Here is an 18,663-nt window from a genome sequence, read left to right on the forward strand (position 1 = left end):
GAACACAAAGGCCCAGAAGGAAGATTTAAGTGAAAAAATAAGTGGCTACCAAGCAATTTTGAAGCATCTTTCAATTCCTGTCAGAATGCCCCCAAAGTATCCAGAGAGGTGGATTAGGTGGCTGGACTAATATAGACTCTTGTATCATGGCCCCTAGGCAGGGGAACACAGGCAAATAAAGCTCATTTTTAGAAGGGCTGAGGTCCTAGCCAGTTGTCTGCCCTGGGCTGGCAAGGACAACCAAATGGCTCTTGTCTTTGGTAATACAGAAGAGAGAACTGGACAGCAGTATGTGTTGGTTGCCGTAGGTCAGAACTGGAACCCAGGATAACTGTGATCCTGAATTCATTGAGGCTGATGAGATCCTGACATCACAGTCAGGATGATCGGTAAATCAGAAATCTGGAATGCAGGCTGCATGAGCAACTGGAACTTTTATTTCTCTGTTTTGCATGTGGAGCACCAGGGCACATTTCCTACTTAACAATGAGATTCTCATATAATCCTCACCGGGAGAGGCTATCAAGGAGATGGAAGTGTCAGAACTAGAAGTAAGATTTTGACTCTGGGTCCTACTGTTTCTACGGGGGGAAGCTCTTTAGAATTTCTCTTTAGACTCAAATCATCAAAGCCTCATCATGGTTCATTCATTCAGTTTCCTCTGTTATGGAAGAGGACCCTACATTTTAAGGGTTGTGTGTTTCCGTGTGTGCGTGCACATAAATGAGTCAATGTATAGAAAGCAATTAGGAAATGGCCTGGCACAATAAATGCTCAATACATGTTTGCTACTGTTATTCATTAAATTGTGCTGCTGTTATTTCCTGAGCATCTGCTGTGTCCCAGCTGTGTGGCAGATGCCGCAACACCCAGATCTAAACATGGTTCAAACTGAGAGAGGAAGGCCAAATCCTGCTAACTCCTAAAAGGCTTGGCCCCTGGCTGTCTTTCTTGTAGGTGGGAATTGGTTACCTGAGTGGTCAGTTTCTGGTTTTTTTAATCCTTCTCACAGACTTCCCTTTTTTTCTGCTTGATGGGCCTTCTCTACTTTATGAGTGTGGGATGGTTCCAGAAACCTAAACCTGGATACAAAAGAATGGGAGAGATGACCTGTGAGTGATAAACAAAGTGGTTCTTAGGAGAATCCAGTGGGTGTGAGACCGGTGGGATTCCTGGTACGAGTGAGGGGTGTAAGTGTGCCCTTGAAATATGAAAAATATTTTTTAAGATTTTTTATTTATTTATTTGACAGAGAGATCACAAGCAAGCAGAGAGGCAGGCAGGGAGAGAGAGAGGCAGAAGCAGGCTCCCCGCTGTGCAGAGAGCCCGATGTGGGACTTGATCCCAGGACCCTGAGATCATGACCTGAGCCGAAGGCAGAGGCTTTAACCCACTGAGCACCCTGAAAAATATTTTAAAAAGAAAAGCTTCGGGATATAAGGAAAGGAATGATAGACCCACTGTGGGTGGGGAGAGGGTTAATGGAAGTCTTCCTCCACCCTGAGTAATGTCTTTGGAGTTTCTCTGGCATTCACCCAAATGGAACTATTAAATGTCTAACAGGTGCTTACATGCATATGTCTTTTAAAATTCTATTAGCAATCCTGTTAACTTAACAATCCTTTCCCCTCCTTTTATTTATTTACTTTTTCAATGAGGAATTTGATGATCAAAAAAGCGAAGTGACTTTGCCTAAGGTCAGAGAGTTAGTAGGCAACAAAACAGCTTTGAATCTGGGATTTGCGATTTCAAATCCGGAGTGCTTCAGCCTAACATCATTATGGGCCGGGAGCCTATAAAAAAACTCAGGCGCTATGATCATGGTGAGCATTAAGTAGTAAAAGGAGGGCAAGAAAAGAGTTAAGTGAAGGTGTTTCAACGCAGGGGAAGCGGTCCACGTTCCGAGACTGGGGGGAAGGAGAAGGGGCATCTGTGAGAGAGGAAAAGCGTTAGAGTCTTGAACCTTCTAAATCCGCTCCTCTCCCACCGCTTCGGCCTCGTCTGGTTGTATACGCTAAGCCAAAGCGGAGGACGGGAAACTGCGCGCAAGGAGGAGCCCCTAAGCACCTGTTGTGTGCAGTGGCTGGGGTCCAGCCCGGACCCCCAGCGTCCGTCCACAGCCCGGCCGCTGGCGGGGACTCCGGCACAGCTGGACTTTGGAACTCCGCCCCTTGAGGCCCTCCCTCGCCGCCCGCACCCCGCCCCTCCTACCCAAAGTGGCTCTGGCTCCCAGAAAGAGCGGCGGCCTGCGCGGCGGGGACAGGGAGGGAACTGGCTCGCGGCCGCGGCGCTGAAGTTTCTTGCCCGCCGCGCTGCCACCCGCTGCCGGCGGCGCGGGCCATGCCGGAGCTCTGGTGCCAGGCGGCAGCATGAAGGGCAGCGACCGGGCTTACACCCGAGGTCCCTCTTTGGGGTGGCTCCTCGTGAAGTGCTGCTGTTGCCTCCGGTGCAGAGGTGAGTGGCTATCGCCGTTCGCGCCTTCTTTTAGCAAAGCCCGGGCCGGCGAGGGAGGAGGGAGGAGTTGGGGGGGGGGGCGCGGCCGAGGGGGTTCGCTGGGCCCCGCGTTCGCGTCCTCGTCCCCAGCAGAAAGCGGGCTCGCTGGCGGGGAGCTTCTGACTTGCATGAGGAGCTGCAGTTTGGCATCTCAGTTACTTACTTGTCAGCGACTTTGGATGTCAGGACGCCAGCCTGCGGGGTGGTGGGGGGGGGGGGGCGGCGCTGTGCGGGGGAGCCTCGCCTCGGCACCCCCCCCCCCCAGCTGTGTGTCCCTGTAGTGGCCGAGGCGCACTTCCCTGCTCTCATTTACATATGGATCTCAGCTGAGGGATTAACTAGTGACTCCTAGCTATAGGAATGTGTTTGACACTTGTCTCTACACTAGGAACTATTTTTGCCAAGTGACAATTTTCTTCGGGGACTGCAGCGGGCTTTTCGCTTGTCTCTGCTGGGGCTTTCGCAGGCTCGCTGGGTTTGCAGCTCTGGGCCGGAGCTGGGCTCATTAATTAACCAAGAACTCTCTGTGTACCCAATTAGGGCTGTATTTAATTATTCTTCTAATTTTAATGTTGAGGAGATGGCAGGAAGCAACTAATTTCCCCAAAATCAGCCTGCAAAACAAGATGGTGAGAAGGGTCACAGAGAGAAGGTTATCAATTGTGGAGCCTCTCCTGGGGCTTTTCCTCAGCAGAGTGCCCATATGTTCCTAAAGCGGTTCCTGTCACTTTAACATTTCAGCTTAGAGGGTGGGGGAAGAGAGGCGTTGTTTGTATGTGATTAGAAGGGAGAATATGGCCCCTTGCTTGATAATTCGCCCTTTTTAACTTTCACCTATTGGGGTGAAATTTCCCTCCACCCCCATTTACAATGCCCCCATCTCCTGCTTCATTCTCATTTAAAAAAGTCCTGATAGAACTTTCTCTCTGAGTTACTGATAAATAAACGTCATCCAAGGAACCCTTAATCGTCCTGTCTATGCCACACACAGAGCAGAACCCTAACATATTCTTTACCCTGAGCTGATAGAAGGCTACAACAACTAATTAAACCTGAAGGACATTTTCCCAGTTCCTAATGCCAGCATTAGCCTTTTGGTCTCTGCATTAGCCTTTCAGTCTCTGCATTTAATTAGAACAGCCTGGAACTTCGTGGTAGCCAGCTCTAAGAGCCAGAATTCGGATGGAGAAGGAATCATAGAAGGCCTGGGACCCTCACCAGAATCTAAGCCTAGCTCAGAAACATTCAAAACCAAGGCTGGGAATTGAAGGAAGGGAACATTAAAAGGGAGAGAAGGCAGGAAATGGCCAAAGAGAATCTCTGAGTGGGTGGGATTGCTCTGAGGGCTGAAGGGTTTCCAAGCAGGATTTCTTGGGAGCCCATTTCCTGTCAAAAGGCAGAATTCGGGGACTTGGGTAGTGCTTTTACTAATGCCCCTGCAGCGGCCTGCTTGAATCCAGATGTGTGGCAGCCCCAATTTGCCTGCAGAGCAATTCTCCTGGGTTCTCTCAGTCCTTGGCTCTGTTTATGGCCCCAGCTGCCCCTCCCGCTCAGGGGGCCCAGGAGGTGGGGGCTGGGGGAGCCAGCCTCCAGCCTTCAGGATTGGAAAAGCAGTGGCTGCAGGCTCTGCAGCTTGAAGAGGGAGTGTGGGAGGAAAGAGGGTGTTGCAGGAGCCAGAACCAGAGCAGGAGGAGACCAGTGACCCTCAGCTGAAAATTGCGGGAAGCAAGCAATGAAAGCTGCTTGAAAAGGGAAAGGAGAATAACAGAGGTGGGTCCCTAGAACCAGACTCCTCCCCAGACGTGAGATGTGAAGATGGCAAGCTGGGACTAAGATCTGAGGAAGATGGGGGGGCAGTGAGGTAGCCACCCTTTAAAGAATCCTGGGCCTCAGCTGGGCAGGGCGATCACGATTGTGTATGAGGTATGTGGCACTACGCTGAGGCTCTCTAGGTCTGCTCTAACAGAAAAGAGAGATCCCAGTGGAGACTACAGGCATCTATTCTATTCGGAAGCTGACTGCAAAGATAGGTCTTGTACTGAGTTTGAGCACCTTGCCCAGAGCCCCGGAAACTTGCCTAGTTGCCTAGTTGCAACACGGAGAAGGGCTTAGAAAAGTCTGAGAGGTTGGCCGGCGTGGAGGGCAGCGCCACCCGGGACTGCAGCCTCTCTTTTCAGTTGAACCAGTTCCTCTGGTTGTACAGACTTCATAAAATTGAAAGGCAGCTTCCCCTTTTCAATAAGGGCAGCTGGCTGTTTGGCTTCTCTCTCTTCTCCCAAGAGAACTTGGCTATCCTGCCCCAGGAGCTGCGCTCTGAAACCGGAGGGTCGGAGCCCACTACTACAGTTCTCAAGTCTAGGGGCCTTCCCCCCACTGGCTTCCGGTCACTCAGAATTCAAAGGGTAGAGGAAAATCTAAGAAAAGACCTTCTGAAGTCTGAGGAAAAGAGGAAGTAGAATGTTCTGGCTATTTTTGACCAACCTAAAGCTAAGTGAGGCATCCTGGACTTTCTCTGGTGAACCCTAAGTGGTTGTAATTGTTAGCACATGGTTGAGAGTCAAGGTCTTAGTGATGGACCTGTGTGGTCTTTAAATACCATATTTGAGGAAAATGTGGGAGAAACTAGTTGAGCCTGTCTTTTGATTTGGACAAGTGAGGAAAGCTACTATCTCATTGTCTCTCTTGGTTTTTGGTTCTAGTGAGTATGAGGATGGTAAAGGGGTTTGATGCAAGGTGATCTTTCTTCCCTCCCCTGAAATTGGTACGGAAGGGCAGGAAAACTGAAAACCAGGGGTAAGATGAAAACAGATGAGGTGAAAAGGAAGAAAGACAGCAAATACATTTATAACTGCCTTTTTGGAAGTGAAAAAGGGCCAAATGTGAGCTAATAGCATGTATATGTGTCTGAAGGCTGATTAATCATTGATGTCACACTTTGCGGGAAGTTTCGGGATTGCTCTGGCTACTTAGACTTTCCTTTAAGCTTGAAGAAGTGGGTCAGCTGTGGATTCTTCTTCAGTTATCTTAAATTTTTAAAAAGCACCTTGTTTCAGAGACGAAAAGGAATTGAAATCACCAGGATATTGCTAAGTTCTATGCTGCAGACTGGAATTTGTGACTTCTAAGATCATGGAGCCCAACCATTTTTTCTGACCTTGCTAGGTGAAAGCCAGCTTTAGAGCCTTTCATTTTCTAGTCCACTTGTAATTAACTTCGGGTGTGTGGTCCAAAGTCCTTTCTTGGAAACCCTTCCCGATCACTGTCCTCCTCTGCTTCTCCACAGTATGCCCAGGGTTTATTTATATTTGTTTATTACTGTATCACCGTCCCTGCATCTCAAGCCCACGTGCCATTGTGTGTCCCCATTTATGCTGCAAGTGCCCAGTTCAGGCATCTGAGTCTCTCAGAAAGAGAGGAAGGAGTGGTGGCTGAACCGGACTGAATCAGCCTAGAGGGGAGGCACTCAGATCACATTCCCATGGTTTTTTCACCACAAAGGCAATTGGGTTCCAGCCTGAGTCTGACATGGGGCCGGGGTAAGGGCTGTGGGGCTTCACAGGGCATCCCAAGTCATCGTCAGCTGTAAGCTCTCTTTTCCCCCTACCTTTTCCCAGAATGACTATGCAGGGACCTCATGACTTGATGTGAATGTCTCTTCTTTGGCCTATAAATGAAGATAGCTTATTTTATAGACTGAATTTGATGTGTGAAAGCATGACATCAAGTTCCTTTAGAAAGGTGCTGGTAACCTCAAAGAGAAACCCTTGTGACATTCACTATTAGTGACTTAATTCACCACTCCATAAAAGCACAAAAATCCTTGGGGCCTTAATGCACATAGTCTTTTGTTTCTTCATCTCCCGGAACATGCCTCTACCACAAGGAAAACGGAATCAACCATTTAGCATGTATGTTTTTCCAGTGTATCTCTTGTTTTTTCTGCCTCCTGGGGAGATACCCAGACATGGGGAGAATTACCACACACACCAACCACCCCTAACCCAAATCCTGTTTCCTTTCCCCTATGTGATTCTCTGACTAGGGAGTAGCAAGAAGGATGCCAGTTATTACCTGAAAAACAGTACTGATGGCCAATTGTATGTCCCTTGTAGAAATAGGAGTGTTTGGGTTTGGTGGGATGAGGTGGAAACTGGAAACAGACCCTGAATAGCCCTCCTCTGCCACAGCTGTAGGTCCTGCAAACACCAAAAGTGCTGTAGACATCACCCCTGTGGTTCCATGTGCTACAGGTTGGTGGGTCCTAATGTGGAATAAAAAGGTAAAAATTCAGACCCTGTATCTGTATTTTTATGCAAAGTGATTTTAAAGTTAAAAAATAAAAGTGAACAGGGGCGCCTGGGTGGCTCAGTGGGTTAAGCCGCTGCCTTCGGCTCAGGTCATGATCCCAGGGTCCTGGGATCGAGTCCCGCATCGGGCTCTCTGCTCAGCAGGGAGCCTGCTTCCCTCTCTCTTTCTCTGCCTGCCTCTCTGTCTACTTGTAATCTCTGTCAAATAAACAAACAAAAAATCTATAAAAAAAAAAAATAAAAAAAAATAAAAGTGAACATTGGGGATTCACTTCCAAGCCCCCTATTAGAGTCAATAACACTCCTAAGAGGTGTTATTGATATTCTCCTTCACGATAGTTCCCCCTTGAGAATCTTGATGCTGGTCTGTTCTGCCCTGAAGGTATTCCTCATCTGTCAAGGTTCTGCTCCTCTTTCAATGAGCGAGTGCCTACATGGCCTGTCCTCTTAGACTTTTCCTAAAGGAGGGCCCTAGAAAAAGCATGGATCTGAAACCCAAGGGAGGGCTTCTCAAAGAGAAGGGGCTAAATCACAGAAAGTAAGAGATCACTTAACAGATCTTCTTTAATAGAGAAGGACACTGAGAGCCACTTAGTAGCAGGTCAGAACTAGAGACCTTTTCCTGTGCTCTTCCCTCAGTGTCATTATTGTCTTCCTGGGCATGTGGCTTCTCCTACTATGGGCACAGATGAGGTGGAGCCAACCAAGAAGGGTAGAGGCAATCCCTAGACTGGAATTTAGGTGTTGACTGTGGATTATCTGCAGTTCTGAGGGGATGACTGCATTGCCTGGAGCCATTTGGAACTTGACCTGCCTGGTCTGCTTTGAAGTCCTCTTCTGTCCCAAGACCACGGAGGACAAAGACGGTCACATCTCTGTCTGTCCCATAGCAGCCTGTGCACATGTTCTTAGTAAATATTTGTTCACATTTTCCCCTCAGGTTCAATTTAATTCAGAAGGTCCCCCCCCCCTCCTTTCTTATCCCTTTTCTTGAAATGTACCCTTTCAGGTGGAAATGAACCAATGAAATGCATTCCTATCATTTTATTTTTGAGCTGGCTTTTATGTAGCACGCAGTGTTTTAATTCATTTGACAAATGTTTATGTGCTGACTGCCTGCCAGACCAGCACTAGGCACTGGGGGATGGGAATCCTAATGGTGCTGACCCCATTTGGCTGTTGTGAAGATTAGTTAAGATAATGTATGTAAAGGGCTTAGCATAGCACAAAGCATATATGAAGTCTTTTTAAAAAGGTCGCTACTAATGGTAATAGTAATTGTAGCACTAGATACAGATCCTATCCTCAGGGGACTCCTACCTAAATATTTGTGGGCCCTCTGGGTGGTAAAACCATAAATCTACATTCCTATGCCAATTTAATGGTCTCGGTTCAAGCCATTGTCAACTGCACCTCAATTCTGTGACATTGTAACTATGGGGGAAGAAAGTTTGTGATCTAGAAGTATGATAGGGATTTCCTCTTTATTTTTATTAAACCAATTTTTAAAAAAGAAACACATAACACTCCTAGTATTACAATCTCTGTGTGTTACATTAAAGAACATTCCAAAAAAGATACTGGCAAGAATCCTAAGCTTCCCCAAGTTACTCTAATCTGGCGGAAAACACAAGGTCCAAGAATTGCAGCATAACTACACCAGTATTAAAGTTCAGATCCTGAGAACGTTACCTTATGTAAAACACACCACTTCTTCTTGGCTGCCCTTTGACTTTGGCTAATGATTTGATGATACACATTTTTCTCTTCACTTCAGCCAGCATTTATTGCATATTCGTCATATGCAAACTTTGTTGCTCTTCTCCAGACTGTTTTTGTCTAGATAAAAATCATCACCTGCTGCCCACAGCAGCCCCCGAGGCTGTGAGGTTTGGCCATAAGCTTGGTACTTCTTGTAGTTAGGGGACATGGGTAGCTTGGCTCCCCACCAGGTGTGTCCAGTGACTAATGGAGGATATCTTTCCTAGTTGACAAGCAGCCTTTTGTGTTAAACCTCCTGGAAGGAGGGTAGCCCTGGTCACACCTGGGAGACAACAAGAAGACTGCCAGGTTGGCTTCAGCCAGGCAAAAGAGCAAAGATCAGAGTTACAGAACAGGTTGTTCCACATTTTTCTCAATTTCCTGGTGACCACAGTGAGGGAACTGTCAAGTTGAAAGGAAGGGAAACCCCTTCTACTGCTAGATTAAAACAGTACCTCATAAAACATTTCTGTTTCCAGGTATCTACTTTCCTTGGGGGCAGGATTAGTTGTAAGTGTGTGTGTGTGTGTGTGTGTGAGGTTTGGCCATAAGCTTGGTACTTCTTGTAGATAGGGGACATGGGTAGCTTGGCTCCCCACCAGGTGTGTCCAGTGACTAATGGAGGATATCTTTCCTAGTTGACAAGCAGCCTTTTGTGTTAAACCTCCTGGAAGGAGGGTAGCCCTGGTCACACCTGGGAGACAACAAGAAGACTGCCAGGTTGGCTTCAGCCAGGCAAAAGAGCAAAGATCAGAGTTACAGAACAGGTTGTGTGTGTGTGTGTGTGTGTGTGTGTGTTCTCTTGTAGCACCTGGGTGTAATTTCTGCCCTCCCACTTTTAGAACCGCCATATTGCTCCCATGGAGAAAGGATAGTATCACTCCCTGTTCAAAGGAGAACCAAGACCCACTGTTAAAAAGAATTGCAGGGGTGCCTGAATGGCTCAATCAGTTAATCATTCACTTCTTGATTTTGGCTCAGGTCATGATCTCAGGGTGGTAAGATCAAACCCCATGTGGAGCCTAGTTTGGAGCATCTGTGCTCAGTGGGGAGTCTGCTTGAGTTCTCTCCCTCTTCCACTACCATGCCCCCACCTTCCCGTGCACACGCAGGTGTGTGTGCGCTCTCTTAAATAAATCTTTTCAAAAAAAAAATTAAAGAATTGCAAACATTCCACTTCAGCACAAATTTTGGACCTCAGTCTCACACCTGTGTGGTGCCTCTTTCTCTTTTCTACTTAGAGCAGAAATTCTTGAAGGAATTTGGTCACTGGGGAACATGCTAGAAAAGCAGATTCTTGGACCCATTGACTCAGACCCAGTAGTCTTGTTTTAACAAGCCCTCCAGGTGGCTTGGTTTTTGTTTGCTTGTTTGTTTGTTCTTTTTCTTTCCTCTCTCCAACTTTCCCTGACCTATCTACCCCACCCCAAGCCCCCCAGCTTCAGCAAAAGCTTTCTATAACAGAAGACATCCTGCTTCCCTGGGGATTCTTGCTTTGAGAAGTGGAGGAGGCCCCTGCATGACTCACTTTCACTTGTCAGACAGGGGTAGGAGTTAGGAATCCCCAACATATTCCGTGAAGTTTACAGCCTACCAAAAAAAAAAAAAAAAAAAAAAAAATCAAAAGTTAGGCAAACAAAAAGACCATAAAAGTGTAACTTTAATAGTGTAGTCCTTTAATAACGTAAAAGTGTAATTTTAATAGCGTGACTTTAATAGCTTTAATAGAGTAATCCTTTAATAGTGTAACTTTAATAGCGTAAACTACCTCGAAACAACTACTTAACTACTTAATATGTCTTTTTCTATATGTCTACCCCCTTAATAAATGGGCATGTTTCATATATTGCTTTATAACCTGATTTCATTTAATCTTTTGAGCATCTTCCCAGGTAGAGGCATTTCCAGTGTGTGTGTGTGTGTGTGTTTTAGATTTTTTACTTAAAGACTTATTTGGGGGAAGGTGGAGAGAGGGACAGAAGGGGAGGGAGAGGGGCAATCAGACTCCATGCTCAGTGACAAGCCTAACTTGGGGCTCCATCTCAGGACCCTGAGATCATGACCTAAACCAAAACCAACAGTTAGAAGCTCAACCAGCTGAGCCATCCAGGGGCTCCTCCAGTATATTTTTAATGGCTCCAAAGTATTTCACTGGTGACAAGACTTGAACTTGACAATTGTTAGTATTAATTTAATATAATGGTTTAAAGTTTAGTGAAAAAGCATGAGGATGAGCCTTGGGTGAAGAAATAGATCTTTCTAGAACCAGATTCTAGAGCAGACTGATCCTTGTTGTGGGGTTTATGTATGTCCACTCCATTCCTCGCCCCTGTCCTTTCATTAGGATGTATGATTTACTCTACCAGGAAAGTATGATTTATTCCTCAAGAGATCAGTGTGCACTGTGGTGAGGGCACATTTTTTCCCACTCATGCTTCTCTTCTTTTGTGGTATTAGGAATCATCTCACTCCTCAACTTCTGACTGATCATGCACTTGCTTTCACTGAGAAGACCTATGGATTTTTCTTTTATTTATTTGAGACATACCTTTGAAAATAGGGTATTTAAAAATTATTGTAACTGGAAAAGAGAGTCTTGATTATTTTTTTCCTAGCAAAATCATATATAAACATTGGGAAAGCATTTAGAAATATAAACAATGAAAATAAAATTTCATTACCTAGCGATAGCCATAGTAACATTTTGAATAATCCTCTAACCTTTTTTTTCCATGTATGTGTTTTTTTTTGTTGTTCAGAAATATAACATAGTAATGTTATAAACTTTCTTCTTGTTATATATTGAACAACTTCTATGATGTTTTTCTGTATGCCTTTAGTGAAATGCTGGAGCCAGCTCTGATCAGGTTGGGATTATTAAATATTCAGAGTTTTGTTTTGTTTTGTTTTAATTTTATCCATTTATTTGACAGAGAGAGAGATCACATAGGTGGAGGGGCAGGCAGAGAGAGAGAGGAGGAAGCAGGCTTCCCGCTAAGCAGAGAGCCCAATGCAGGGCTCCATCCCAGGACCCTGGGATCATGACCTGAGTGGAAGGCAGAGGCTTTAACCCACTGAGCCCCCCAGGTGCCCCTATTAAATATTCAGAGTTTTGAGAGAGGATTGTTAAACCATTGGTAGCTTGAGATCAGCCAGATATCACAAATCAAGGTTTTTTTGCTTTATTCAAGGAGATGGTTTATCAGCATACCACCAGATGCACAATTTAACCGTGCATAAATAGGTTTTTTTTCAATGTTCATTCTATTTTTAGTTGTTTCTAATTTTGGCTATTACAAGCAATACTTATAATATTGCTTATAGTCTCAGAGTTAATTCTTGGCACAACCATCATTACTTCCTTCAGATAAATCCCTAGAAATGGAGTTCCTGAATCAAAGAGCATCCAGAATTTCACAACTTACTTGTTGCCAGTTAAACCCCCTGTTTCACACCCTTTGAAAGGAAGAGTGTACTGTTCTTTGTCTTAAGAGGATTTATGAAAAACATCCCCTGAGACCAAGGAATTTAATGTCTCTCCTGTTGTTTGCTTCTGTTTACATTTTCTGAATTAACTTAATTCTTTTTATATAAGGGAACACCTTGACTGAGAGCCTTTGATTCATAGGCTACATACTGATATGCAAGTTGTAACAAACATATTTTATGTTTGTGCTGGATTGAGAGGCCATATATCATGATGATTAAGAGCTTGGACTCTGGAGCCAAAATGAGTTTGAATCCCAGCTCTGCTACTTTATCTGTGTGACCTTGTACAAGTTATATAAATCCTTTGTTCACGTTCCTCATCTGAAAAATGGAGATGATCAAGGAATCTAGTCTTGGGATTTCTACGAGGCTTAGAGGGGTTGACATAGGTAAACCACTTAGAACTGGCACATGGTAAGTTCTCCGTAACTGTTGGATTATTGTTACATTACTGAGTATGTAGAAGTCTGCATGGAACTGTACCAACTGTCAACTGTCACATTCAAATGATTTCATTAGCTCCTTCATCATATGGAAAACTGGGTTGAGCATTTCTTGTATCAGCCTCTAAATATTTGAATACCATGTGGCAGGTACTGGACTAGTGACAGTAGGGAATTTAAAATGTTTTCACCCCCTCGAGGATCTTGCCATCCAACTTGGGAGCTGCTCCACAAATATGAAACAGTAAATAATAACAAAAAAAAAGAGGGAGGGAGGAATAGTTGCTGAAGCCAATAAAAGGAAAGATACTTCAGGGTCCTACCTGACGGCTGACTTAAGTAATTATGCAAAATCTGGTGGGAGCACAGTGGCCTGGGGTGGTCTGGGAGGACTTCTCAGGAGATACAAGGTTCCGTCTGGGCCCTAAAGGGTAAGAAGGGGTTTTTAAAGGACTGAGTATGGGGGCGCCTGGGTGGCTCAGTGGATTAAAGCCTCTGCCTTCAGCTCAGGTCATGATCCCAGAGTCCTGGGATCGAACCCCAGGGTCCTGGGATCAAACCCCACATCGGGCTCTCTGCTCAGCAGGGAGCCTGCTTCCCCCTCTCTGCCTGCCTCTCTGCCTACTTGTGATCTCTGTCAAATAAATAAATAAAAATCTTTAAAAAAAAAAAAAAAAGGATTGAGTATATAGGGAGAGCAGAGCACCCTGGACAGGCTGGGGACCACAGAGGAAAACAGGTCAGAACTGCCTTCTAGAGCTGTGCTGTCTAATTCAGTAGCTGTTAGCCATATGTGGCTATTGAGAACTTGACATGAGGCTAGTCCAAGTTGAGATATGCTGAAGGCACAAATTACATACCAGATTTCAAAGATTTAGTACCAAAAAAAAAAAAAACGTTGTATGGGAATCTCAGTAATTTGGACATTGATAATATGTTGAAATGATGATATTTTGGAGATATTGGATTAAATACAATAGGTTAAAATTAATTGCACCTGTTTATTTTCACTTTTTAAGAGAACTAGAAAATTTTAAATTATATAAAAATTATATAAAATTATTCTATATTGTATAAAAAATAAAATTAGGTATGTGGCTCACATTTATGGTTTGCACTGCATCTCTGTTGAATGGAGCTTTCCAAGGGCCTATAGTACAAGATACACTGATGTGCCAGAGTAGAAACTCTGGAAGTTTCTGGAAGAGTGGAAGATCTCTTCCAATGGCCAATGCTAGGCCCTCCTCTCAGCCATCTCCAAAATTCCAGGAGGAGGCAGTCCCTCTGATGGGGAACCAGATGCCCACGGGCCTTCCCAACTGAAACTTTCAAGGGAGGCAGTTACATATTTTCATTTCTGAGTGACATAGTTTGTGAGGAAACAGACAAGGGCTTCAGTTGCAAGTTGTCCCCCAGAGCTCAGACAAGCCAGCTTTTAGGGAAGATCCTGAATTCGGGAAGATCCTAAAAACACTACTGAGCAGGAAGAGAGTGACAGCATGCTCCCATCTCCCAACCCCCCTAACCCCTCCATCAACCGACTTCTGGTCAGCCCTCCTCCTTTATGTGACAGAGGTCACATAAAGGTGCTGGCAGGCGCCCAGAGTCTGAGGGGGAAGATGGGTAGCTTGGCAGACCAGGGTGGGATGGAGATGCAGGAGATGTGAGAAGGTGGGTGTGTGGAGCCCCAGGCTGAACTCCTTTGTCCTTTAATTGAAAGCTGTGTGAGTGTTCTATTGTATCATTCTAAGCAGCATCTGTGATCCTAATGTTTGTCCTCATGGGGCATCACCAGGTGCCTGGCCGAGCACAGTGCTGTCTGTCATTTCCCTCTTTGTGTAGAGACCACTGTATACATAGCTTGTCTTGATTATATATCATTGAACACTGGAATTTTACAGCATCTCAGATCATAACGATCTCAGTTTTATCGGCAAGAAGAGCACTTTGAAAAAGAGAAGCAACTCACCTCAGGTATGAACTGGTAATTTATAAAATGGTACCATTCTGCTGGTACTTTTGTAGAAGAGGTGGTGAGATGTAGACTAGTCCTGCCCTTTTGTTTTGGGGGGACACAGAGGGTAGAAGCACTAGATCCGATCTGAGAGGAGACCCAGCTCCTTGGAAGGAATCTCAGGGTTGAGGCACCCTGTGAATCAGAAATCACTCTTAGGTTCCTGGAACTGTGTCCTAGCCACCGGCTCTAGCTTTTCTCCTGTAGAAATCTGCCCCACGGTGTCCGCTTACATCTGGTGTTTCTAAATGTCTGGAGGGATTCTGGGGGAACTTTACTGCTCTGAGATTGCAGCTGGATTCCCAGAACCTGGAACTGGCTCTACTGAAATCAGGGTCTGCCCTGTGGGCCTGAAGTCTCTAAATGGAACTAGTCAATACAGGAGACCTTCTTGAGACATCTCAAGGGGCCTTCCTATGACCTTCCAAGCAAAATGGAAGGTCAGGTTAATCTGAAACCAGGTCTGGATAGCCAATGTGCTCTCATCTAATCAGGTTCCCACAAAACCTTCCTGGGGAACCCAGGATATCTGTGGCTGCCACAGTATTCCAGAGGCGTCAGCCAAGGTCTCCTGGACTGGTCATTTCTGACTCCTCCAAGACTGGGGAATAGTCAGAAATCATAGCCAGTGAACACAGTGGACATGGCCCTGCCCTCATGAACTGCAGTGTAGAGGGGGCGAGAGATAGCGCATCCCTTGTTCAGCTGTTCTCTGAGCATGTATGAGAGTATCTGTTGGTGGGAGTGGAATTTAGATTGGGACAATAGGAACCCTGTCTGAGGAACTAACATAGGTGCCAAAAGCCTGTTACTACCATGCTTCTGGTCCCCACATGGGTTTTATTTGCATTCTGCATCCAGTTTAAAGAGCCTTTCCAAAAGGTTTTGCTAAATATTATGGGAGAACACAAGGGAAGGAGAATAAAAGAAGCATAAGGCCAGACAGTTTTCTAGAGTTCGTGTTTTTGGTACCTTGCGGGAAGCTGGCTTCCTTCCTTCGGGTGCCATTTTTTGGTCCCCAGATACCAGAGAAGCCCGTACTGTGTCCATAAAGGATCATTGGTGAGGCCCTCCCTTCCTAATTCATGAACTGGAGAACTCTCTTCTTATGACTGGAGCCCCTCCCTTCCTACATATTTTGACCCTGGAATCCAGGGAAAGGGTCCAGATTCATTCACTGTTCCATACGTTGGGCTTTCCCAGCTGGCTTAGTTTCTGCTCAGAGGCATTGCCCTCCCTCTCGGCAGCCTCCCACAGGGTTACACCACTGATCATGCATGCTGGCAGGTCTCCACTGAGGCTAAGTGACCCTCTCTTGGCAATGTTGAAGACGACTCTACAACATGTGGGACACTGTACTAAGGGGACTCTGAGATCTTTTCCAATTCTTATTTCACAAAGTGATTTTAAAAAATATCTGTTAACTTGGATTCTGTATGAAAGAAGGGGAAGACCTCAATAACTTTTCAAGGATTTTTTCAGCCTTTCTAATTTTTAGGTCCCTTTCTTTGTGTGTGCGCTATGGTCAGGAAATTCTACCCCCTTTCCAATTTACCTTACATCCTAACCATCAAATAGTGCTTCCATCTTAGAGTGGCAGCCGCCGACTCTACTAGAATGTCTACCGAGCTCTTCAAATAGCCAGTTTCCCAGCCTGTTCCCAGTGAGGTGGTCAGGTCTAAATTTAACCATGACCTTCTGCCAGCATACGCAAGCTAGGGCTGCAAGAGCAAAATCGGAGCTGGATTGTTCTCAGGGCTGTGTGTGTGTGTGTGTGTGTGTGTGTAGGAGTTCAAAGAGAAGGTGAACAGAGCTTCCCAAAAGGCCAGATCAGCCCTGGGGGAAGAGAAGATGTTCAGGGCAGGGAGATGTATGTTCATCCCTGGTTTATGCTAGCTTGGCCAGCTCCTGGGGAGAAGGTCTCCACCCTCTCGGTTTCTTCCCACTATAAAGTATCCATGACGTAACTCACCTGGGTTTGTAATTACTGTGGCTTCCTGCCGAGCATTCTACCACAATTAATGTGCTCGCTCTTGTCTCTTCTTCCACAATTACTGATCCCAGATTAACGAGATATGATCTGCACTTTGTGTTGTGCAGGTTTCAACTCTTGTTTACCTGTCTGGCTTGTCTCTTTCTGCATCAATAGGTTCATGTCTCAAACATAGGACAGGGGCAGTGTCTGTAATTCTGGGGGTGGAATGCCTTTGCACATTTTTTATGCCAAAAATGTGTAAGTGCAAAGCAAAATTTTGCTCATCATAATTTAGTCACATATCTAATTTGTATTTATAGTCATGATTAGTGTTCTGTACCATAAAATTCATACACATATATGTGACATATATATATACATATATATGTGATGTCATGTATATATACATACATATATATATAAGGCATTTTTAAAGATATTCTTTATTTATGTGAGAGAGAGCAAGAGTGAGAAAACACAAGTGGGGTTGGGGGAAGTAGCAGAGGGAGAGGGAGAAGCAGATTGTAGCCCAATGTGGGGGCCCCATCCCAGGGGCCTGACCTGAACTTAACTGGTGAGCCACCCAGTTACCCCAATATGGCATTTTTAGAATGGCATCAGCTTAGGACTCAAATAGGATTTTTTTTTAAAGTAGTCTCCACACCCAGTGTTGGGTTTGAACTCATGGCCCTGAGATCAAGAGTCATGTGCTCTACCAACTGAACAGGCAGGAGCCCCTTCAATAGGACAATTTTTATTTTTCTGTTTGATCGCTAACAACAGTTTGGAACTAATGTAGAAGGAGGTTTGGAGAGGCTGCCTTGAATGTATGTCTTTCCAGAATGCCTTGGCTTGCAACTGAGAGAAGAGCTTACAGAACTTCTGGAAGAAGAGTTACATAGCTTCTGGATCTGGAGCTCTAGCAATCTTTGAACATGCCCATCACGACAGGGACTTGACTACGGAGGGAGCATGGGCCAGTTGGGCTCTTGTGCTCATCTGTCATTTGCTGTGAATAAACTAGAGGAGTTGTGCAGGCGAGTTGCTCTTTAGCTCTGGTCTCTGAGGGAAGGGCAGGGATCAGGGAGGGTCCAGGGAGGGTCTGACTGGCTCTGTCCTGGCTTTAGCACTTACTAAGTGCACTGTGTTAGTCTAGTTACTGAACTTTTTTATGCCAATTTCTTCATCTGCATCCTTGGGAAAATACAGGTATCTGTCCCTAGGGTATTCGTGAGGATTCAAATAAAAAAGGTGTGGACTGATGTGACACCTAGTGAAGCTCCTGGCTCCCTGGCACGTAGAATGCACTCTGTAAATGCTAAATTTATGGACGATAATATTCTTTCTCTCATTATCAGATATTTCTCTGACTTATAAGGCAGTAGTTTTCGGTGAACCATTAAATGGTTTTGGGGGATTAGTGAATATTTTCCAAAACTCTCTGGGAAAACAAACTCGTAACTTAGACTTGTAATTACTGGCCTTTTGCTCAGTTTTTGATTGCTAGGAGTGTCCCTGTTTCAAACAAGTTGCTGGTCTGGTGGGTCCTAGGGCTGATTCAGGGTGAGAGTTTTTATTAAGAAAGAGGTAAAAGGTCTCCTCTTTATACCCCGAGGCCAGTGTGTTGGGTTATTAAGCAATTCTTTTTTTTTTTTTTTTAAGATTTTATTTACTTATTTGACACACAGAGAGAGAGATCACAAGTAGGCAGAGTGGCAGGCAGGGAGAGAGTGGGAGAAGCAGGCTTCCCGCTGAGCAGAGGGCCTGATATGGGGCTCAATCCCAGGACTCTGAGATCATGACCTGAGCTGAAGGCAGAGGCTTAACCCACTGAGCCACCCAGGCACCCCTTATTAAGCAATTCTTCAGCAGGTCACTATAAACATCTTTATATTTATTAGTTTTTATATTCAATTATTAGTTTAATGTATGCTATTATCCTATATTCACGTCCAGAGCTGATCATCTTAGATGTCTGTCTTTGGTTACTACAGTTATTGGCTGTGTTTGGGTAAATATCTGGTCTGTTGTTGATGGGTCAGAAATTTCCATTCTGTCATCAGCAGCCAGTCAGAATTCCTTGTAATCCATCACCACATTTATCAATTTTAGGCAAAAAACAAAGAAACTTGGCGTTTTGGTAAAATGTGTTACCAGCTGGATTTAGATTATTTTTTGCTA

General features: G+C 45.0%; 1 protein-coding gene across 26 annotated transcripts in view; it reads left to right on the forward strand.

Annotated features, from left to right (window-relative positions):
- The window catches only part of KALRN (kalirin RhoGEF kinase), a 661,891-nt gene that overhangs the window by 538,994 nt on the left and 104,234 nt on the right, over positions 1-18,663 (forward strand). For 3 of the 26 annotated variants that reach the window (XM_059162921.1, XM_059162922.1, XM_059162924.1), the window contains exon 1: positions 2,206-2,454. The exons of 19 other annotated variants lie outside the window; for them this stretch is intronic. In XM_059162921.1, the coding sequence (XP_059018904.1) occupies positions 2,370-2,454 (85 nt within the window). In that variant the 5' untranslated portion in view covers positions 2,206-2,369. Of the gene's footprint in view, positions 1-1,783; positions 2,455-18,663 lie in introns of those variants that run through there. 4 more of the 26 variants (XM_059162919.1, XM_059162918.1, XM_059162920.1 and 1 more) reach the window with 4 other exon arrangements.

This window comes from Mustela lutreola, chromosome 2 (assembly GCF_030435805.1).
Source record: "Mustela lutreola isolate mMusLut2 chromosome 2, mMusLut2.pri, whole genome shotgun sequence".
NCBI lineage: Eukaryota > Metazoa > Chordata > Mammalia > Carnivora > Mustelidae > Mustela > Mustela lutreola.